The sequence below is a fragment of the Topomyia yanbarensis genome, chromosome 3, assembly GCF_030247195.1.
Source record: "Topomyia yanbarensis strain Yona2022 chromosome 3, ASM3024719v1, whole genome shotgun sequence".
Classification (NCBI taxonomy): Eukaryota; Metazoa; Arthropoda; class Insecta; order Diptera; family Culicidae; genus Topomyia; species Topomyia yanbarensis.
In genome coordinates this window covers 271146421-271171191 of record NC_080672.1, presented here as the reverse complement: position 1 = coordinate 271171191, position 24771 = coordinate 271146421, and the positions used below count along the sequence as shown (strand labels likewise).

Here is a 24771-nt window from a genome sequence, read left to right as displayed (position 1 = left end):
TAAAATGAAGTTTACTATGAGCCGTATTTACCAACATTGCCATTAAGCTGTGAAGCAATGTTTGTAAACACGGCTCACAGTAAAAGTCAATTTTCTGTCGACTTCAGCATGCATGCACATGCACAGCAGGGATGCATGAAGCACAGCACGAGAGCCTATCACGAGCTGAGCGGCCGCTTTGAACGAACCGAAAGCAATAAGCACTGACACCGCTCGTGCTAGGTAACCTTCGTGCTCGAGCTGATTCTTATTTATTTATTACATCTTCGAAATATATCGTACAGATTACACTTCATGCTATTGCTAGTGTCAATGTTAAAAATTTCTAATTGCTAACTTATAATTAGATTTAGTGGTATGGAAGTCATAAACTAACACAGTTTCGTTGAATCTGCTACAACATCTGTCTAGCGAATTGTTCTGGCCATATGCTGTGCGGTGCCTGGGAATCCACAGAAGCGGACGATTCCTTATATCACGAGGGGGTACAAATAAATGAATCCTTGAGAGAATGTCGGGACAGTCAATATTGTTCGACAACATATCGAAAATGAACATTCTTTGCAAGAACGTGCGGCGAGACTCCAGCGTTGGCAAATCTAGTAACATGCATCTACGGCATCTACGGCGGAAGACGGATAGGGTCGTTCCAAGGCAACTTTCTGAGAGCAAATCGTACAAAACTTCTCTGAACGCGCTCCAGTCGGCTACTTTGAACGGCGTTGTATGGCGCCCATACTTGTACAGCATACTCCAAAGTGCTCCGGACCAGTGCGCAGTATAAAGATTTCAGTGCGTAGAAATCCATAAAATCGACAGCGTTCCGTTTTAGAAAACCCAATGTTGCAAAAGCCTTCGCCGTTGTTGCAGTGATGTGGTCGGCGAAACGAAGTTTTCTGTCGAATAACACTCCCAGGTCACGGATAGAATCCACCCGCTCGATGACACAGACTTGAAGAGTATATTCGCAACGCCTTATATTTGCCGAGCGTCCGAAACTTATCATCTCACATTTATCAATGTTGATCTGCATACCGTTCAGCAAACACCATTCCTCTATATTGGCTATATCGTCTTGGAGCACAGCAGAGTCGCGTGCTGAAGCAATTGAACGAAAGATTTTCAGATCATCAGCATAGAGCAGTTTTTCAGAGTTGATGCGGGTGCAGAGGTCGTTGATGAATAAGAGAAAGATCAGTGGCCCTAGGTGACTTCCCTGAGGCACACCGGTTGGCGTTACGAATGCGCTTGAACATGAAGTGTCAATTCTAACGAAGGCAGATCGTTGTGAGAGGTAAGAAAGCAGCTATCTGGTAACCCACTCAGGAAAGCCTAGTCGCTCCAGCTTCAAAACAGCAATGTTGTGAGGCACCTTGTCGAATGCTTTTGCGAAATTAAAATATACAGCGTCCACTTGTTGACGCTTCTCTACAGCTGGAACTAGAAAGCTCGTGTACGTCATCAAGTTCGAAGTAGCGGAGCGTTTTTTCATAAATCCATGTTGTCGTTCGTCGATTATGTTGGAAGAAGCAGCGTACATCGCATTGTACACAAACTTTTCCAGAACTTTAGCTAGGCAGTTCAGCAGCGAGATTCCTCTGTAGTTTTCAACATTGTGCCTATCTCCAGCCTTATGAATAGGGATTATAGCAGCTACTTTCCATGCTGTTGGGAAAATATTTTCCGAGATTGAACGCTGAAAAATAATACTTATTGGCGCAGAAAGTGCTCGGGCACAATGCTTTATAAACACAGGAGGCAAGCAATCCGGACCAGGCCCTTTCAAAGGATCAACGCTGGACAGAGCGCTCGCTTCATCAGAATCATTTACGTTAGGAAGAGGAAGGTTGATATTATGCGTTGGCAATGTTTCAAGGTACTGTTGCGATGGATAGACAGGAGGGCTGGTAAATACATCTCGGAAGTGATCTGCAAAAAGTTTTGCCGACTCGGCAGCGGACTGTGAATTTTGTTCTCGAAGATAGACATTTTCTGGTACACCCACGGAACGTTTTCTGCTGTTTATAAATGTCCAGAATGTCGAAGGATTATTTCGAAGGCTGTGCTGAACTTGATTCAGATATTCACCGAAAGCACTATTCCGGGCTGTTTCGTATTGCAGTTCAGTTTGACGAAGAATAGTTTTGTTGCCGTGGGTCCTATGATGTAAATATCGCTTTCGTTGTTTCCGGAGTACGTTGCGTAGGCGACCAAGCTCAGTGTTCCACCACGGAAATTTATATTCTGCTTTTCTGCTGACACGTTTTTTAGGAACATTACGGCGAAGAATCTCATATAGGGCATCATAGAACGCCGCAACTGCCTGATCTAAGTCATTTCCAACCAGCATCTCACGCCAATTGAGTGCACCAATGGCCATTGAGACTTCATCGAAGTTGCATCGAGTAAAGTCAAAATTGAAGTCGTCGTTAGTTGTACCAAAAGCTTCACCGTCATCAGAACGCATATCAAGTCTTAAAACGAAGGGTTTATGGTGAGGGTCAACCTTCAGTATAGATGTGGGGGGCTCAATCAGTTCAAACACGTCCGTGTCATTAACGAAAGCTAAATCGAGGGTCCGTCCATTCACGTTGCTAACAGAGCAGATTTGATACAAGCCACCAGCGATCAAAGTTTCTGTGATGGCCGTCTCTTGTTCCGTGGTTGCATTTTCAGGAAGGTCGTCATCAAAAATCCACCGAAAATTAGGAAGATTATAATCACCTACAACAAGTACATTGTCGCGCCTATTACTTTTGTTCAGGATGCTTTGAACTGCAAAAGAGTGAACGTTGTACAAGTCAGGATCACTGTTCGGCCTTAGATAAATGCAACAAATATATAACGATCGACCTGGCAGTGAAACGCGTACGACAACTTGCTCCAAACATTCACATCCAGGTATTTTTAGTATAGTCCCAGTTAGATGTTTCTTTATCGCTATGAGAACACCACCTCCTCGACGTAGATGACTGTAGAAGAGTTGCGATCGCATCGGTAGATTGCGTAGTTTGTCGTTAGCTCGGTGTTTAATATATCATCACGTAACCAGGTTTCGGTGAGAACGATAATGTCGTAGTCGCAGGAAGTGAGCGCAAGCAAGAAAGCCTGCGTTTTTGTTCTCATTTCACGAACGTTCTGGTAGTAGACGGACAGGAAATCAGGTGTTGTACGCAACGGCATGCTATGAACCAAGAGGTTTTCAGAAAGCGACCTGGCATGTAAAGCAAAATACTCGACTGAGAAGGGAGTTCGGAAGACCCCCTCACGACCTCCGACCGCAGGACCGGGACGACTAAGCGGGTCGCTGGCTGGTAACGCGACTGCGCCGGAGCGCTCGGGGGCTTCCGCAGTACTGTATAACGGGCGTCCCGGTGATGGCAACGCAGTGTGAGTTTGTAGATGTGGTCTTGGCGATGGCAAGGAAATTATGCTTCGTTCAAGTAACGGCAAATTGCACGAACGTGTTGTACCCGATGGCACGCTAGAAACCGAGTGGTTTTCAGAAGCCTGTAGGATTCAAAGAGCTAGTACGACGAATTAGCACGATAAGCTAGCACGGGAAGCTGGCACGAGCAAGCTCGGTGAGCTAGCACGAGTTAACTCAATGAGCTGGCACGGTAAGCTTGTCTGATGAGCTAGAACGGTGCAGTAGTGTAAGCTATGGAACGAAAGAATAGGACAAAGCAAGAAATATACGTTGGTGAATGTGCGACAGGTTGCTGAAAAAACGATGCAGGCATCATTACTCACACAAACGCGTTGTTTTTTATATTCTACTTTGCTATAACTGAGCTATCGCTCCGTGCAGCGTGCTAGCTACCACCGTGCTCACGAGAGCTCTCGCTCATCGGTGCTCGTTCTACTTGTTAACTCTAGCTCATCGGAAACCAGCACAAGCACTAGCTCAATAAATTTATCCCTGACACATTATGAGCCAGTGCACAGGAGCAGGACACGGAGTAGCACCGTTTTTGTGCATGCCTGATGCACAGCCTACTTATACTCAGAGCCCTTCCAGATTTGCTCTCTTTCTTCAACGTTTCGTGCTATCTACCATCATTTTCGCTCCCAATGCGATGTGAAAAGAACGGCATACACAATTAAAAATATTTACATCTCGCATGATGTATCACCAAAGGAGCATCAAAATTCACTTGATTTTACATTCAAAAACAAGTAAAAATATTTGTCGCAATTTTTCAGTTTCTTCAGCCGAGTTTTACATCAAAAGAAACAATAGTTTTTTGACATGTCAAAACATGTAAAATTCTATTATGAAATAGACAAATACGTCACAATATTGTTTATGTCATATCTAATTTTCAGTTATTCTAAGTGTGTAATTAAAAGCAGCTCTTAACTGTTCCATAAAGAGCTGTGTCTTTGGATCTTCGGTTCGTGAAAGAGCGGATAGAAAAGATTCGATGAAGGAATGAGAGCTGATCGGGTCATCGGTTCAGAAAGAGCGAGAAGAACATGAACCGATGCATGGTATAGGTTTGTCAAAACTAAATGCGTTGAAGAGCTGTTCAGAAGAATCGGTTCACTTCAATGAACTGAACGGTTAGGAGCCGCTCACTAAAAAGAGCTAGTTTGCACATCTCGCTAAGCGATACGTTGTATAATATATTAATCGTAGTTGCCTGGTGCATATTATTTCAACACAGTGAACTTCCTGAGGCACCTCGAGAAATTGTGGTGTACATCATAACTCCAAATTTTAATTTAACACCTCAAATAAATATGAGTTAATTAATTTTATTATTATTATTATTAATATTCTTACATTACCAAGTGAGGCGATCTTTTCCAAGCGAAAATCGGATTTTTGGCTTAAAAGTGCCACTAAAATTTAAAAAAAATCAGAAAAAGAAAATGGCTTTAGTTTTCTGGGTACTTACCCGATCAGATTGAAATAACAAGATTATAACAGAACACAATTTTTGTAACATATTGTGTTATAAATTAGGTCTCGTTAGTAGTTAAAATAACAGAAATTTATAACAAGTAATAATGCGAGATATAGTTTTGAAATATTTATGTTATGTTTTTCTGATCGGGTACGCGGAGAGTTCAAAATCTACTGAAAGATTGGTTCAGTAGTTTTTGAGTTACGATGTACATCTCACTTTTTCTGGGTGCCTCCGGAGGGTCACTGTCCCTTGCACAATTTTCAATCTTTTACAGCGAAAATTTAGTGAAATATTGTCCAAATTGTAAATGAATAAATATACTTTGTGTCATGTTTGTTTTTACTAAATTAACCCTCCATTAAATAAATGGAGATTTCTTTGTTTTCTAAACTCCTTTGTCCCGTTTCATCGCATTAGGGTTATTTCAAATTAAAATAGTGTAAATTTCTTATTCAAAATGACCATATAAATAATCTCTATTCAGATATATCAAATAGCGCTACGCTGCGTTACATTTTTTTAAACTGAACCAACAAACACCATGCGTAGAATTCCATCCGAGCAAGCCACAAAAGCCTCATAATACGTTCAGTGCGGAACACATTTCACAGGTGAAAACAGTTCCATCGCTAATGCCGCGTTCGCCGTCAACAACGATTTATTTCCATCCAAGCCATCAACTGACCGACAACGTCGGCAGACATGACCAGCATTTAGCCCCCATATTGACGTGCCTACGGAGATAAAGTGAGCTTCGTGCATTCGTACCGAATGGAAAAGATGCTAAGTGACGCTCGTTGAAAGTAAAAACCGCATCGCAGTGCCGCCTTCGCATTTGATTTTTTTTATTTTTCACCAGATAGGATCCCGCTCTGCACCCGAAGTTACCGTGGTGATGAGAAACCGACTGCGGCGAAAGATTTCTTGTCATTGATGTCCACGCTGCCTCCAACCACCATCAATTCGCCGACAAAGATGTGCCACCAGCCAGATGCAGCAGCCTTTACCTCAAACCTTATCCTTTTGCACGGAGGGAACTGACGGGCGATAGCGACAGTCCGTATCTTCATACATCGGTTGCGCCCGACTAAGAGAGACCTTTCAAATATTTCACGCTCCGTGAGATCCGCATCGATGCGGCAGAGTCCATTCCGCCAGGCGTCTTCTTTTGTGTCCGTTTGGGTTTCCAAAATAAATGCGTCTAATGTGTTTGGTGGGAAGCAAAATGTTTTTAAAAATTATACATTTATTATATTTTATCAATCGTTTGTTTTAACGAAATAAGGAACAAATCTGTCTTTACGTGTGGAGTATACATTGTTATTGAATGACTATAAATCGAATCAAAATCATGGTTCCATGTCGGCCGGTCTAAGAATGTATACATACTTGACTTTGAGCTTACAATTTACATAGCGGTGTTCAAGTTTTCCAATTTGGATTTACGAATATAGTTTGGTGCAAGATGGTTTCGAGCATGAAACTATAGGATAAATTCATTTGCTCGAGTCCTGGTGAGTGGACGAAACATATTATGCTATCGTCAAGCTATGGAGCAAAGTAATTGCAATTATGTTGAGCGATTCCTACAATAAAAGATTTATTTTTATTGGCCACAAAATTGTAGATGCGCATTAAAAGACTGGCCGTCCCTAGTGCCGCAGCCAAACCAAATGCAGTTTCCGTTTCACCTTGTGCTGATCTCCACCCACCGGACATACCGACTGGCTGCCTGGTGGTTGGTTGCAGCTATTGCTGGATCGAAAGTAAGTCAAACGAGATCATTAATCTGTGCTTCATACCAAACCACCACACCATGCATCGGTCCATAATTGAAAGTGGCGAATGCGAAATAAACGTCACAAATGTGATCTATTTCGGTCACCTTCACCGGTTCGATGCAGGCCAACTCTCGTGACCAACGGAGTATCACGTCCTGTGGACAAATTGTGGCAAACTGTTTGCACCAGACTTTATTAAAATTCATTAGACTTGCATCTCAGCTGTGGGAGCTATGCGGTGCTGGGCTTGTCAGGCTACCGTGGATAGGTATGTTAATGGCGGCATCTCTATAAAGGGTAACTGTTCCTTAACTAAACTAAGCCGTTCTGTTCATTCAGCTCATTTGAACACATGGGTTAGAGCATCTCTGTTCTGTTCAACACGTTTGTTCAACCTCGCTCTAATAGGATAGTGAGTTTTGCCCTGGTCCTTTTATAACTCTACCGATTTGAAGCCGTTGGTTAGAGCAGCATCTGCAATCTTTGTTCACCGCATTGGTTCAAATGGTAAGATTGGGGCACTCGACTCGAGGTTTCGTTGCGTGCAAATACGAGTTTTTACCATTTTCGGCCAATTTTATTTATTATTCTGATTCATTTTATACTTTTTATTTTATTTTTGGTCGATTATGTCATACTGTGGCAGAAATGGGTTTCCACTCATAATCGGCAGTGATGCAAATACCCACCACATAATTTGCAGTGCCTCAGATATCAATTTGGGAAGCACCTAATTGATGAACTTGTTAAGCAGTACAAATTTACATATACTTAATATAGGGAATCGCCCAACATTTGCACGAGCTGGTTAGATTTAACTCACTGGTCTGACGGTATTACGTATAAGTTGGCAAGCTGGCTAGTACCCAAAGAGCTCGAACTATTGTGATCTGATTATTTAAACGTCTATATGTAGCAACCTCTTGCGGTTCTATTGTATGAAAAGGCAAAGTAAAAATTGAAATCAATTGTGTGGACTTTGCTAGATTGTAAATTTCCACACTTTTTGATTAAACCGTTGATCCTTTTCGGATTTTCGGTGAATTGAAAATTGGGTCACTTTCCACAATATCAGTTGCAGTTGCGCGAGGCGTGCTCCTTTTAATTCCTCAAAAAATGTGAAAAAAATTTGATTACAATTAAAAAAAGGAAGCACAATCGCAGTGTTTTCTTCAATAATGCTTCGGCTCACTGTATAAAGTCTTCGAGTAACAAGACTTATCGACCGCAAGCAAAGTTGGAGAAAGGTTATTATTCGATTGCACTGAAGGATGAACTGTTAAAAAGCTTCACGAGTGTCTCTTTTCATTCCCTTCTTTTTCACCCCCAGTTTCAGTGGATTTACTTCAACGTATGGTATTGTTTAGTTCCCTTAGCGAACAAAGCTCTATCTGGCTGAAATAGACATTGGAGGAGATAAGTGAGAGGGATGGAGACTTCCGTTTTATTGTCGAACCATCTAGCCTTCACCAGAATAAGATATTCCTTCATATTCCGTGAAATCCAACCCTCCTGCAACTTGACGTTTATCCTAAGTTGCTTGAAACCACCGTGTTTCGAATGATGTAAATTTCTATGCGAGAAAATAATTTCGTGACGTTTTTTACGAACTTGTTTTCTTTATTTACATTCGGAAGCGGTAATCAAGATGATCATTTCAAAACAGCGTAATAATTCAATATAAATTCACACAAGTTAAGTATTACAAATTGTGCCGAATGTAAAATATAAAATGCATGATTTGAATTGAGTGCGCTTCTAGTGTGAACTTTTCCCTCTCCCATTGCCCTTGAAATATCTTTCGACGATTCTCAAAAGTTTGTCGTTAATCTTTAAATACATTTAGTTTTGTGATTATCATTTTTCACTTCGCATTAACAAAGGCAGGATTTACTTCGATTGTTTATTTCTGAAAGCATAGCATCTAACTGATAGATGCTGCGACATGTACGATGCAAAGGTTTCCACGAAATTCAGAAGGGATGACAGTTCATTTTTTATCGGAGAGGGAGAAAAACAGTCCAGTATCATTGTGTGTGTTGTTTACATTGTAATACAAATATTACTACCTAATATCTTAAATGAAATGACTAAATGAAGGTGCTCACTAACTAGTATAAGCGCCGCTTGTTTGTATGCTGATGATTCCAAAAAGTCATGAATCATTTAAAAATAATGCATCGTAATAAAGATGCATTATTTTTTATAACAAAACAACACAAAACGCCCATAAAGTCTTCAAAAATGAATTTTCGGAAGTAAAAAGAATTGTACAAGAAAATTTTCACAGTGAACAAGTTTACGCTTTTTTTAGAAATTGCTCTTGAATAAAGATTGATCCGCCATTTTAGACCCACAGACCCAAAAAAGTGGTTTCAACGATTTGTATAGGAGCTGTCAAGTTGTTCCCCCTCATAATCCTTGTTCGCGGGCAGTTTGAATGGAAGAACCAAGTCGATTACAGCGAAAATACAGCAGTATTTTTGCAGTATCGACGACTGAATTCCATGAAATTTTTAGCGAAAAAGGATTATAAACTGAACTATGGCTTCCAACAAATCACTGCGGAAGTTTATAAAAGTAAATCGGTTTCAGCCGAATTTGAATGGCAATATCTCTTCAGGGGTGTTGCCGTTCAGTTATCCCAATATCCCCTCGGGGCATTGATACATCTACTCATCGAAAATTGTCTTTTATATTAAAATTGTATTGTTTGAGCCAGTCGCTACTGATTCCTGATTTCAGAGGGTGAGATGCTGTTCCATTGATCAAGAGCTCGACTAATCGGGAATTCGTGGCAGAGGCAGTGGGAGGAGAAGCGAATGCGAGAGCTTTAGTTCAGGAAGCGGCGGTCCAGTGCAGGAAGCTGGACGCGATTACAACAGAAGACGAAGTTAGGAGCGTGCTAATAGAGCAATATAACCTGGAGAAAGAGCAGATGTCAATTAGTTTGAGGAAGGCGTGTAGCGGCATTCAGTCAGCTGTGATACGCTTATTGCCAACCAGCTTGAGTCGACCGGTAAGATCAAAGTCGGATGGAGGACAGCAAAAGGCCGGTAGTTATAGGAAGAGACTTCAACGCTTGGGCCGTGGAGTGGGATAGCAGGCTGACCAACGCAAGAAGTTTCAACCTGTTGGATGCTCTGGTGAAGCTGGATCGAAGGCTGGGCAACGACGGTTCCGCCAGTATATCCCGTAAAAATGACCGGGAATCCATTAAATAACAAACTTCGGCTAGAAACTTTGTGTGCAAGCGCTTCGTGCTGACGCACAGTGGGGCGAAACTGAAAAAAGACGGTCAAAAGTCTTTCCTAAGTTTCACAGATGTTTTCATGCTTTAATGTCTTCAGGAAAGTTTCCTAGGACTATATCAAACATCTTTTAGGATAAGCACCTTAATTTTTCTTAAGGTGCAAGTGTCACTTAAAAAAATTTTTTTTAGCTCGACAACCAAAAAAATTTTTTTTTGTGCGGAATCTTGTAGAGCAATTTATTTTGAACAACTTTGAAGAACATGTCTGCCATCTATATATTTTTCCTTAAGAGATAAATACGTTGCACCTTAAAATCAATTTTTCAACTTTATCTTCTACAACTTAATTTTTTCTACATTTGTATATTCTAGAAAGTTTTAGATACCGTCGAAACACACAACTTTTCTGAAGACTCCAATGATGTATAACATGTGTATCGGGATTTAAATCGATTTTTCATTAAAAAAATACTCTTTTTCATTACAAAATTTCGCAAAATTGTGAAACTTTGTGAACCAAAACTCAGCATGATTAGATTCGTCATGTTATGTAGTATTTGTAAGCGAAGTATAACAATCCGGACTTTTCGGGTTTTTTAGCTTTCCTACATTTTTATACTGTATAATGTATGGATATTTCGCAGTATCTATAGAGCGGGCGTTAGTAAATCAACACGTAATAATACAGAATACTACACTCAATGAAAAATAAATCTTCTATTATCAACAATCTACATGTAAAAACTATGAAAGTTTATGAAGCACTTATTATACATTAGAAGTATTTTATATTGAACTAGCCAATACCCGCCGCGTGTTGCTGCGACTTTCAACGAAATAGGAGTAAACACAATTTGTTCCGAAGCGCCATGGCAGATAATCCCCAACCAATAGCACACAAACACGCTCCATAACAAATGTCTACTACGTATAAATTTTTAGGGCAATCGGTTAAGCCTTTTGGGAGTCCATAAATCACATACATACAAACATTGACTTTTATATATATAGAAGAATTAATCTTGGATTAATCTTGAAAAGGTTACATAATTTTGGTATTATCCCTCTCATTCTTCGTTCCAGTTACTCAAAAATCCACAAAACGCAAGCTCTGAGAGTGATTCAGAATGATATTTGCTTTGATGTGTGTTTTCTTTTATTTTCAATAATTCACCATAAAATATTCATATTACTAATGCTATAAATAATTGGATTGCTGTTAAGCGTGTAATGTACCCGCGTAAAAAGCAATTTGGGCGTCCTTCTAATGTATAATTAGTGCTTTATACACTTCATTGTTTTTACATGTTGATTGTTGATAATAGAAGAAATATTTTGCATTGAGTTTAGTATTCTGTATTATGACGTGTTGATTTACTAACGCCCGCTCTATAGATACTGTGAAATATCCATGCATTATACAGTATAAAAATGTAGGAAAACTAAAAAACCCGAAAAGTCCGGATTGTTATACTTCGCTTACATTTACTACATAACATGGCGAATTTAATCATACTGAGTTTTGGTTCACAAAGTTTCACAATTTTGAGAAATTTTATAATGAAAAAGAGTATTTTTTAAAGAAAAATCGATTTATATCCCGATACACATGTCATACATCATTGGAGTCTTCAGAAAAGTTGTGTGTTTCGACGGTATCTAAAACTTTCTAGAATATATGAATGTAGAAAAAATTAAGTTGTAGAAGAGAAAGTTTAAAAATTGATTTTAAGGTGCAACGTACATATCACTTAAGGAAAAATATATAGATGGCAGATATGTTCTTCAAAGTTGTTCAAAATAAATTGCTCTACAAGATTCCGTGCAAAAAAATTTTTTTGGTTGTCGAGCCAAAAAAAATTTTTTTTAGGTGACACTTGCTCCTTAAGAAAAATTAAGGTGCTTATCCTAAAAGATGCGGGATGTAGTCCTAGGAAACTTTCCTGAAGACATCAAATCATGAAAACATCTGTGAAACTCAGGAAAGAGTTTTGACCGTCTTTTTTCAGTTTCACCCCACTGTGTGACGCTCCAATACCGTTGAGCTGTCGGAAACATTAGTAAGGACGTGTGACGTAACAATTCCGAGGACAATGGAGTCGAAGAACCGCTAGCTTCCGGCGTATTGATGAAACGAAAGGCTGAGAATCTTCCTTTCCTTTTCTGCCTGATATCCAGAAGACGCGTTCGGAGTGCAAGATCTGAGGCAGTCAGATAGGAGGGTAAGGTGACATGCCGGGCGGCTATGGCCGCTTACCGTGTCGTGATGGCTTAGCTCGAACATCCAACGGCGTCAGCTGAAATTTGTGCTGAGAAGTTGAAGATTGTCGTGGAGGGTCTTTTGCCGAAGCACAACCCAACCGCGTGGCCACCTACATCGTGATTTAATGCAGACGGTGAAAAATGCTAGGGACAATCAAATGTCCAACGACGAGCTTCTTATAGTAACATATCCTTTTGTAAGCGAAACCTCGCGGTCTAGACCGTATCCCCACCATGACACTGAAGATCGCAATTCTGGCGTTTCCGGACATGTTCAAGATGTTCTACAGAAATGCCTGGACAAAGGTTACTCCCAGACGGACTAGAAGGTTACTTCCGGATGGATAAGAGAGAGCTGGTATTACTGCTAAAACCAGGGAAGCCACCAGGAGATCTAGCATCATATTGGCCTATATGCCTACTGGATACTTTTGGTAAACTTCTGAAAATGGCTGACGGATTCCGGAAAGGGATTTCGACAATGGACGCCATTCGCGCAGTTATCGCGAGCGCGGAGAAAGAATTGAAGCGAAGAAGAAGGGGTAGTCGCTACTATTCCGTGGTAATGATCGACTTGAAGAATGTGTTAAACAGCGTCAGCTGGCTGGCCGTAGCGCTGCACAGAATGCCGGTCCTGGAATATTTGTGCAAAGTTCTGAAAAGTTACTTTCAGAAACGAGTACTAGTCTACGAAACGAACATAGGGCAGAGCTCAATTAGGCTCACGGTGGGAGTACCTCAAAACTCTATACTCAGCCCAACGCTCTGGAATATAATGTACAACGGTGTATTAACACCGTTGTCCTGACGATAACCGGTGAGATGCTCGAGGAAGTGGATTTGGTGACAGCAGAGACATTGGGCATTGTGGAAACCTGTATGGCTGATGTCAAGTTGTAGTTGCTGGTCGTGATCTGTGTCGGAGGTCACTCAATTCCATCGATTCGCGCGCTGGAGCACTTGAGTGTGATGGTCGATGTTCGGTTAAGTTACAACTATGTATGTGAGAAAGCTTGGAAGACAACTAACGTATTGACAAAGATCGGAGGAGCAAGATGCAGCATGCGACGTCTCTGGGCGGGTGTCTCATCCTCTGCTGAGGTATATCGGAACACGGAGTCTTCGAATATCCTAGGTTCGAAGAAGTTTGAAGGGATATGCCCGGCGTAACAGTTGACCATATTGTCGAAGAGTACCATGACGAGCATATCTGGGATATGGTCAACAGAGTAGTAACGCGTATAGTCTCCGAGCTGCAGAGGAAGTGGCGAAGTGACCAACAAAGCAGCGCCACCGACTAGAAGGCTGCCGTGAAACAACAAATCGGGATCGTGAATCATTCAGCCGCCGAGGAATTTTGCCGGAGTAGACAAGATCTACCGCTGGGTACCAGTTGAGTAGCATACGACGCGGCGCGTTCGGTCATCGGGGCGCCAGTGAATCGGATGCCAGGCTCCGCCGAACCGACCTCGACATCCTACTATGTAGCTCGTTTGTAAATTAGATCCACCGCAGGGGGTTTGATCGAGTAGATGATATGGTAGATGGTTCGTTAAGAAGGCTAGGTCCACCGCCGGAGACTAGATCGAGTGATCGGGGTAAGCTAAATGGCTCACGAAACAAGTATCGGTATCGTCATCAACCCACTGCCGAGAAATTCACAGCAGGGTTGATTCTAATTCGCTGGTAGCTAATTGGCTCACAAAACAGACATCGATACCGAGAAAAACAGCGACGGCGGGGGACTCTCAGTCGGTGTCGGGTGAGTTCACAACCGCCGCCTGGGACTATCCGAGCAGATCGTGATAAGGTTGGGAGCTGCGTGGCTCACGGAAACAGGAGCTACAAGTCTCATGAAATCAGCAATTAAACGGCTCACTGAGACGAAAACCAAATGATGATGTAACAAATGGAGACGGAAAGAGGAAGCTGAAGCAAAAAAGAGTAAGAAGTATTTTTAGTGTTTAGGCACTGTGCCAATACACTGCATGTCAGGCTTTTGAAGCTTTTCAAACTTTACCATAAAAACACAAATACAAATCTTAGCCCAATCTGTCGAGCTGAGTCGATTGGTATAAGAGGCTCAGTCCTCCGAGCATCAGAAAAAGTTTTTTGAAAGAAATGTAAAAAACAATAACGTGTGTTAGGAGATGCAGATATGACAGTTTCTAACACACGTTATTAACTGAGACGGATAGAGAAACCAAAGTCTCTAGGTACTCAACCAGTAAGTCAACAACAGTTCAACATTCCTGACCTGCTAATAAAACAACTGATACAAGCAGTATAGTCTATCCCGAAGCAATCCTATTTTTTTAATTAATCGTCGTCTTATTCATTTGTATTCATTTCTATCATTTCATTCGTTTGGTTCTAACTATTCATTTTGTTCATTTTATGTTTTTTCCTAATATATGGTAATTACTTAATATATTATTTATTCATTTTATCACCGCAATTAGTTTATTTTAATCGTTTTGAATTTATTCGTGATTTCACTCATTTTATGAATTTCGTTAGTTTGTCTATTTTTATTAATTTAATTATATTGATTACTATGACATCAAATTGCATCACGGAAAATTATCGGGGATTGATCGCAAGCAATTTTCGTACATATTGCTAAGATCATATTGTCTACCAAGGCACATATCCTGATCTTTAATCCTTTTCCTACTAACACAATTTCTTTACCGTGATGCTCATTGAGATGCAGAGGTAGTCTCGGTCTCTATCAACAGTGAGTGTCGAACTAACATTCCTTTCCTTCCCCGGTAGAACAGCATTGGACGTGGCCGGCGTCGCTATTGCCAATTCTATGAAAATGTTGGGTTAGTAAAACATGTACAGTGAAAATAATTGGCTCCTCCCAATCGACTTTTTTGGTTCATTGTGCATTTTCACTCATTCATCAATCACGAAGTGCAACAATGGGGAGTGGGCGTAGCGTATTGGTAAATCGATTGCCTTGTACGCAGCGCACCTGGGTTCGGGTCCCGACCCCGCACATAGGGTTAGAAATTTTTCCTAAGAGATTTTTCTAACCCGAAGAGGCGAATGACCTTAAGGTTAAAACCTCTATAATTGAAATAAAAAAAAAAAAAAAAAAAAAAAAAAAAAGTGCAACAATGGGCAGTCTACCAAAGCTAAGTTATGCTAGAAGAAGCTACAGCCAGATGTTGTACAGAATCTAATCAGTGGAGTTAATCGTAAGGTGCGAGCGTACGGGTATAGTATTGAAGTTAAAAGAAAAATATATGCCACCCATACTAATGGGTTATATTTTATTATTTGAAAGTTTGAAAAGAATTGGTCCACTAGGTACAGCGTTTTTTTTTCGTGATGCATGTTGATGTGAAAACCCTATATGTCATTTGATATTAGGTAATATTTCAATAAGTTTAATTTATTTTATCTGTTTATTTTTTTGTTTAAATTGTATTACAATTTAAAATTTTATTCAAATTGAACATTTTATTCATTCCATTATTTTCATTCATTATTGACATTTTGTGCGTATTGTATGTATTTTTCATAATGTTTGTTTGTTTGAGTCATTGCATCACCTTTACGTTTAAAACGCATTTGCAGTGAAGACCCGATTTTATCAGCCCTCGATTTTATCTACCCCCGATTTTATCAGCTTTTCGACCCGATTTTATCAGCTTCATATGCAAATTGATAGTTGGTAGTTTGATGGGCTCTAGCAGACGAACCAAGTTGAATTCGAGTAAATCCTTTCTTGAGCATATTTTTCTTATCTTAGAGATCCGAAATATGCAAAAAAAATATATATTTTTTTAAATTTTGAGCTGCCAGGCCCCCTTAAGCGAAGTTTAAGCTAAATAATCAGGAAAGGTTATGAGGCTATGTCTAGGGACCAAAGAATATTTTTAAAGCTTCAGTTTCTTAAAAAGAAACAAAAATATATGTCCCGATTTTATCAATGTCCCTATTTTATCAATCGTAAATTCACCAAGGGGCTGATAAAAACGGGTCTTCACTGTATTTCTTTTGGTTCATGCAATGCGTATTATTAATTATATCAATTTCGCGCTTTTATTCATTTAACTCGTTTTAATATTTTATTCATTTTACTCGTTTTGTTCATCTAGTTCAACAAGCACATTTTTTCTTATTTTATTGGATATGTTCAGTTTATTTTATTGATTTACTAAATTTTATTAGTTTTATTATTTTCAATTAATTTATCAAAATGCATGAATTTTGTTCATTTTACAATTACTTTTACTCATTGGGCAATTTTGCCCATCTTTTAATTAATTAACTTTTTTTCATTTTATGATTTTTGTATAATTGGTTAATTAATATTCGAGGTCCATTCGTACATAACTCGAAAATGTGCTCAACGCATTTCTAGTTATCTTATGCACAAATGCATTGCATAAATTAACTGCAAACTAATGAAACTGCAAACAGAATATATAAGAAATTACACATCTTATATCAAGGTGGATTAAATCGGTTTTTATTTTCTCGAACCTTGGGAAGCTACAAACTATTTCGAATTAGACGCTCAAACCATGTCTGCTAATGTGCGGCTCACAACCCCAATGTCAATCACTTGATTCCATTTTACATTGTTGCAAATATGTATGCGCAAAAAATCTTCGCTCCCCGCTCAAGAGCGCCATCAGTCATCGTTGCAATCGACCAGTGCCTGGCCCTTCAGTATACGGGTACGATAAATACCTAGCTCCTACCAATACAACAAACCTGAGGTGTCCAGCTGAGAAACTTCTGAGCACTTTGCACCATGAGCTGCATAAAGAAACATCGAGTGAACTCTTTCCCATTGTCTCTCTTTCTTTCGGCCAGTCTCTCAGTGTGGTGAGTATGACAAGCCGGCATCGATCGGTTCATTCGTGCTCGTGATGTTTTGCTTTCACGTGGAATGATCGATATACGTGAACGATGTGCGAATGCTTTTCGGCGGAGGATCGAATCTAGAAGAATAACTTTGATCATAAGCTGTACGCAGCGAAGTGTATACATAATCAAATTCCACGGTCTCGCTAGAAAAAATAACACTTTCCCAGTGTGATGTCATTGCAATGTATTCGCAAGTGAGCAACTGATTCCGCGAAACTTTTATCACAGTCAACACGAAGTGCTTACTTATCAATAGTCACCTCGCGCTCCATCAGAGAGCGTTGCAACAATGAGTAATCGACCCGAAAAACTGATAACATTCCCCCGCACTATTACCAGCTAGGTGCCTGCCGAGTACATGCCTCACGGCTACCTGCGTAACATGTTTGATTGAAGTGCCCATCGGAAGTACACCAGTAACAACACAGTTGAGGTGTATTCCGTGGTCACCTCGTTTCGGTACGAGTACGCAAAACAAAAAGGAAAATAATGTCCGTTTCGGAGAGCTACAACATAAAACAGAGGAAAAACTAGTTCCAAGACAAGCCGGTCGTCGGTGGTGGTTCCACGCGACCATCAGGGTATGAGAGTGAGCAGCAATTCACTCCAACAGCAATTCGTCGAGGCAGGTGGTACTGGCGGTGCGGTTGCATGAGCTCACCTTACGATATACGCGAGAACTAAGTCAGTTGCTGGGTATTCGTGGCTGCGGAAACTTACATCGTTCGAGTGCGCGCGACTTTGCGGTTCAAGTTTGGTGCGATTTGTGTTCTTGAAGCCGAGTCTTGGAAAACTTTATTCTGCCTGCGGCATTGTTTGTTCTAGTTCTGTCCGCGAGTCGTGACTTACGGGTGTGATAATTTGAACCTAGAAGCTGCGGAAAGCCAAGCGGGAGTTTTTTTTCACAAGGAAGATTTATGCTTTTATGCGACTAATCCGTGAAGTGCTGTTTGGAAGTGCGAAGAGAGGAGATTTTGTGAATTTATTGAACCGGCAATAATCGGTGGTTGTCATCGCGAGGCTGTCTGGAAGTGTGTGGTGAAGACAGAATTTGCAAATGTGCTACTAATTCACGGTGATAAATGGTAATTTATTGAAAATAGGGAAAGGTTGCTACAATCGCAACATTCTGCAAGTGGTTTATCGAAAGGAAGGAAAAGAGCTGTTTTTGCTGACTGTGTAAAAGGGTGAAGGAAACTGCAACCAGGAGAACCACCTGTTCTATCATAAATCGAGAAGTTTGGATGTAAATTGGTGAGCTGCTTTTTATGCTGCCGCGCCAAGTTCCGCTGAAAGGTTCGTGACTTTTCGAAAGCACTCCAGCGCAAGAGGGTACTGTGAGGAAGGGCTTTCGGTACGGAATCGATTTGTGGAGAACCTGTTGAGGTTCGTTTGCGGCCGACTTAGGATTGTTGTTCTTTGCCATTCTTTCCGACACGGTAACATAAACAACCGACCTTTGCTGGGTAGGGAATTTGAAGAAAATAATTATATACCTACATAGGAAAAGAACATTGCTCTGGCACAGTGTTTTGCCTGGCGCGGAACGGGCGAAATGGCAATCGATGGGGTGAGGGACGAATTAGAGATTGAAAAAGCCGTGATGCGAACTAGGCAAACGAAGATAGAACGGTGCATGATTTATAAACGGGGATAGATTTGAAATAGTTCAGCTTGATGTACAATTCGTGCATTAATTTTGATTATAATTTGTCCTATATTGGCAATTGAATCTGAGAATGTATTCTAAAATCGTTAGAAAAGGAATTATTTAAACCTTGGTTGCAGTGCTTTGTGTCGGGATATTAAAAAAATTGCAAGTATGTAATACAACTATGGGTGCGCAGAAGTTCTCGGGATGAACACGGGACCCATTCCTCAAGAATCCTATTCAGCATGTACATTCTTCAGTTATTTGAATTTTATTTGTAAGGTTGCGAAACGATTCATAAGGTGATTCATCCGTCAGAATCAGCATAATTTGGCACAATATTCATGTTCCCCATTTTAGGTTAAAAGCCTTAACATCTTTAATGTTTAATGTTAACATCTTTAATGTTTCTTACCATGCGGAACAAGTCCTTGAAACCCGTGACTATCTCGCATTATCCAGGACTTCTGTTCATTTTGGGGCCTCTGGGCATTGCCGAGATAAGGGGCCCCTATAATTCAACAGATAGAAACTACTGTAGAGTATGATGACCAAAAATGATCCCCATCGTCACGGAATGATTTATATTTTATACCACCCCGATTTTTTTTTCTAAACTTGAACCAAATCATTCAACTATATAAAAATTATTTTTAAAAAATCGTGTGGTAAAATGTATGGTGAAAAAGACCTGTTTCAGATTTCCCTCACTAATGCTAGAAAGTGAACACTTACATTTAAGTAATAACAACGGTCTCTCTATTCAACAAATTGAAGTTTCGAAGACAACGCCGGTGATTAAGTGGAAAGCCTAGGACTCGGATGACAGATTAGCCCTCTCGTGTCCGGAATTAATATACAGACTTGCAATTACTATTTTTGATAGGTCGGAGAGCAGTATAAAAATAACGCTATTAATTCTATACCAGTCTAAGACAGCATAGTCAGATATGCCAAACCCGGCCGGGAAAGTATCGAGTATTCGTGAGACTTCAAGAAGTACAGTAGTCACTTTTGGAGGTTTTCATGTAGATCTGTCCGTTGATGGTCCCAGATGTGATGAAGAACTAAATATTTGCCCCAACTGCGAATCGCTTACCAAACAAGCATTTTGCACTTTGGAAATCTTCTTTCGCTTCATGTATAGCTTCCTTGTTCAAGTTTTGCCACCGTGTTTTGGTGGCCGCTACTGTTTGGTGCCCTGAGAACTTTATTTACGTGTTTGTGGTACAGAACTATTCATTGGTTTTACTCTAAGTAAATTAAAACTTGCATCAAAATGGTTAACGTTTGAGTTGTTTCAGCACCATCCTGGTAATGTTGTGTCTCCTACCGCTTTCATCACTCCGTCTGATTGTCTTGATTACTTTGGATAAGTGTAATGCGCGATTCTGAGCTGCTACCGATCCATTGTTACCCACACGCTGAAGAGTTATAAACAATTGTGATCTATAACTTTTTACCTTTAGAATCACTTTAAATTCGTTATTTTTTATTTTGATTTTAACCTTAGGGTGATTCGCCTTTTTTCGGGTTAGAGAAATCTGTTTTTGGATAATCTATAACCCTATGGACGGGGATGGGAATCGAACCTATGTGAGCTGCGTACAAGGCAATCAATTTCCCAACTACGCTATTCAGGGCCGGCGGAATACGTGGGTAGTATGGATAGCACTACCCACTCGAAAATTATCGAGGGGGGATTTACCCACTCGAAAGTTTGGAACAAACCACAACCTGAAATTAACTACGTAGTGTATCGCGCACAAAATGCATGCGTCTTAAATTCTCGATGCACATTAATTTCATATTAAACTTGCAGTTTTTTGACAAACAGAAAATCACTGTCCGGACATCATGAACCGGATCGCCGACTAGCCTCTTTGGATCCGCTGGGAACGCTTGGGATCAGCTTTCCAGGTACCGTCGTGCGGGGTTGCTTTGGATATGTGTGAGCACTTGAAGATTTTTGTGTCTTTAAAAAAATTGTTTTTATTATCATTATCAACAACTTTGCCGCAGATACCAAGCCTTAAAATAATGTCTTGAGTTTATTCTCCGTAGTTATGTCCAAGAGAATTAATTACCAAAATTGTTTTTTTTTCAAGATATGCTCTGTATTATGTTGTATAATTTCTTTGAAGACATTCAACATCCAAAGTTGGCGGTAGCGAAATAATGTGATCTTGGCCGTGAAAAAACTTGAGAACGTGGCCTTGTGTAGTAATTACGCCATCAGTTTATCACTCAAATATACGTCATAAATAGCCCCTTATTTCACTTTTTTATTTTGCGAAATTTTCAATCCCACCGTGTGGCTATTTTTATAATTGATAACACAAAAAATCTTTAAATGCGCTTAAAAACCGATTCTAACATGCTAGAAATAAACTGATATTGCTATTTTTCATCTTTTTCCTTTTTGCTCTCTAGGAAAAACAATATGTAGTCTCAACTCACTCAAGTTTTTTTGACAAGTAACGTTGTAAATGTTAAATTAAAAAGAATCCCTCATTTTAGAAAATGCGATAAATGGGTGATGCTTTATTGTTGAAAAAGCCTCTGATATCAGTATGAATTTATGATATTTCAATAAAAGTTGGTAAATAAAACTGGTTAATTTTTATTTTATATCGAATTAAAGAAGTGTGCAAAGTAGTCCACAAAAATATATTTGAACGCCATATGAACAACTTGTTTATGTGTGAACCAATTCTGCTCATATTTGGCATAAATAATACATACACGATGACGATAAATCTGTGCTGATATGATACAAATCCATCGATTATTAAAGGAGTTATAATTCGTCAAAATTGATAAAAAGTGCGCAAAGATACCCCGCACGACGGTAGCTGTTAGCATGTCAACCAAAAGAGAAGAGATAACTAAATTCGGATATCTATTGGGGGTTTAAAAATATGTGTATGAGAGACATACAGGATCGGAAAACTGGCGCTAGAATACTAGGCGCACGACCAGACAACATGTTTAATGTTGCGATAACCGTCACCACAAGCGCAGAGACCGTTCTCCCCCAACCGCAATACTCCGAAGATGCACATTCAACGTACCATGATTGGACAATACCACTCAACGGATTTCACGACCTTTTTTTCCATTTCCTTTAACCAAGGTTTGTTTGTATCTTTCGGATTCCAAAAGTTTCATTGCCCCACGAAATAAACTTAAGATAAATTTTCAAGCGTCAATTGACAAGATATACTGAAAAATTCGTTGAAGCTCCGCGATCTCCTTCTAATGGTTAAGTGTCCGCCTTCTCATTACCCGGAATAAAGCAATGTGAAAGAACTCAAACTAATATTTGTGTCTGTTAATCTGGTACGATTTTTCGTTTCGTCTGATTCAAGCCAGTCAAAACGTTGTACGTTTCCACCGGAGGAAATTTTTGTTTTGATTCGATTATTTCGGATATAGTGGACGCGTAACTCTTTAAATCATTGGGCACACTAAATATAGAGAGGTCGAGTACAATGTTAAATCTAACGCGCTAGGCCGAGCTGATGGAGTTGGCGTTCGTGTCATTTCCATCGTAGTCAAGATGGTCATATTGTAATTGTCGCGAATATCATATATTAAGATAGATCGGTTATCATCGTGAAGACAAGCTCATGGCATACGGTGGAAGTTGAAGTCACCTAGAGCCAGCTGAGGTGCGATGAGTATGGAAACAATATCAATTAGTTTTTGCCTTTGATTCGGATTTGACAAGCGACAACTTAAATACCTGGTGCCGAAAAAATGCTAATCCGATTGAAATAATAGCATAATTTTATATAACCCTATTGTTTGCAATGTCGGTAGTTCATGCACAAAAAGGCGAACAGCTAGACGAGCTCCGTTCAAAACAACAAAGTTTGGAAGAACAGATCCGGCGAAAGGCTCGAAATGAGGCCAATAGAAAATAAATTGTTTTCTTATACTCCTCGATTGTTGCTTAACGCAATTGCTTGCATACCAGAATTTTCACTGACTGAAGCGAAGGGTTCTGGAAGGAGCCGATCACATAGTTCGTAATTAAGGCCCCTCTCGGAGAGTACAGCATCAATCTCTACTTCACGGGCGGGTACGTATACAAATACTTATTCGTACACGCCATTGGCCAGTTGTATTAGATGGATATGGTTTGTATTGAAAAGGAGACTTATCGGCAGAAAAATTCAAATCGTTCTCTGTTGGTCGTCGGAGATACCTCCCCAGTCGTCAATATTATCATGCAGGCTTCAATACCCACCAAAGAAGGTTCTATCGCAGGGAATGCAACAAAATTGAAAAGAATGGAGTGATTGGTACTTAGCTGTACAAATGTTCTATGTAGTATCAGTAATCAATAAACACATTTTCGCTAAGCCGTCGGTCATACAGCCCGTTAACAAAGGGTGTTTCCAAATGAATACAAGCTATTATCAGGGAGATTTCATTTTCACTTACACACGCCATGTCTAAACTTTCATCAATACGAGTTTTTACGTATTTACTCCGAATCTTACTACCCACTCGGGAAAAAAGTATTCCACCGACCCTGACGCTATTCCCCCCCCCCCCAAATTCGTCCTAAATTCGGGGCTCCCAAAATCATGAAGTACCTGTCTCTGGCGCAGGCTGCCGATATGTAAAGACGGTACTGGAAGACTGTGTGTATCAGATGAATCGGACAAATTTAAGAGAATGCAACCAAAATATTTTGGAAAAAAAACAAGTTGAAATTTCATTAGGCGGATAAGGAATGTCAACAACACGGTTCTACAAAACACACAAAAATGAATGATCTTTTCAGGTGGTCTAGTATAAGTTGTAGGTCTACTCAAATACAACACAAAACGACGTTCGAACAGTCTAATGTACCCTTAAAATATTGATTTACAGCAAATAAAACTATTTTCTGGGACCTTCGGAACCAAAAAATTAGCTACATTGCCAATTACCAGACGATTTTCGATATTTTAAGTTCTGGAAAGAAAAAAAACAGACTCTAGTAAAGGTATGCTATATTATTGCTGTATTATAAGTAATTTTGTGCGATTTTGGAACAAATATTTGAAATTTTTATTTTATTTCAATTGATAATTTGAAAAATCGAATGGTATATGTCACTCGGCCCTCCGGGCCTCCGTTAAAAAGTCGGTTTTCAGAGCAATTGCAATACCTTTCTATTGAGAAAGGCAAAAACATTTAATTCCATGTGTAACGACATTTTAATTATCCGTCGAAAGCGGGGGAGTTAGACCGTTTTTCCTAAATTAGGAATTGTCTGTATTTCTGATACAGTAAATAATATTGATAAACAACACAGCAAAATAGACGATGATAAAACTGGACTAACTCCGAATCGATCGAAATCAGATACAAAAATGTTGGGGTTACAATTTAAATTTAAGTTAGTCGTTGAAAATGACGATAAATTATGACCGGCGGTGAAAAGATATCTTTAGCAGATTGTATGGAAATTTTCTCTTCTTTACACTCATGAGTTATTTACACTTAGTAATTTACACTCATGAGTTATTTCTATTCATTTAAAAGATAGATTTGCTACACTCTACTATGATCAATTTTTTTAAAAAATGTCGCTAAAAGATGGTGCTTTTGATACACATTAAGGTTGCAGCGATTTTTGCGATGTTGGAATTTGTCCATCGCCGGTGAAAAAATGAATTCACGCGTACCCCAAAACGATTGAAATTTTATACGGTCGTGCACATAGCATTCTAGACTATCTTTCGCGGCGGAGAAACATTTGTCTGCTCGCCTACTGCATCGTGGGGGCCGTTTGATACTCTCTTATCTTTCACGTCAAGGTCATCATCGTTGAAGCTGTCTTGATGCCCGCCAACAAATTTTCTTCCCTGCTTTATGCACTTAAGGGTGACCAGCGTAAACTCGACGTCATTCCTATTACCTTAGTCGTCGATGTTGCTTGATATATTTTTCCCGTTTTTTTGCTAGCTTTTGGTGTTCCATGCCTTCGGTGTATTCGGAAGTAGAATGTCAACA

At 39.8% G+C, this 24771-nt stretch overlaps 1 protein-coding gene across 10 annotated transcripts in view; it reads left to right on the top strand.

Moving 5' to 3' along the window:
- LOC131692285 (FH1/FH2 domain-containing protein 3) overlaps nt 1-24771 on the top strand; it is a 428161-nt gene that overhangs the window by 84081 nt on the left and 319309 nt on the right. For 2 of the 10 annotated variants that reach the window (XM_058979252.1, XM_058979250.1), the window contains exon 1: nt 17773-18190. The exons of 6 other annotated variants lie outside the window; for them this stretch is intronic. In XM_058979252.1, the coding sequence (XP_058835235.1) occupies nt 18188-18190 (3 nt within the window). In that variant the 5' untranslated portion in view covers nt 17773-18187. Of the gene's footprint in view, nt 1-17750; nt 18191-24771 lie in introns of those variants that run through there. 2 more of the 10 variants (XR_009305954.1, XM_058979253.1) reach the window with 2 other exon arrangements.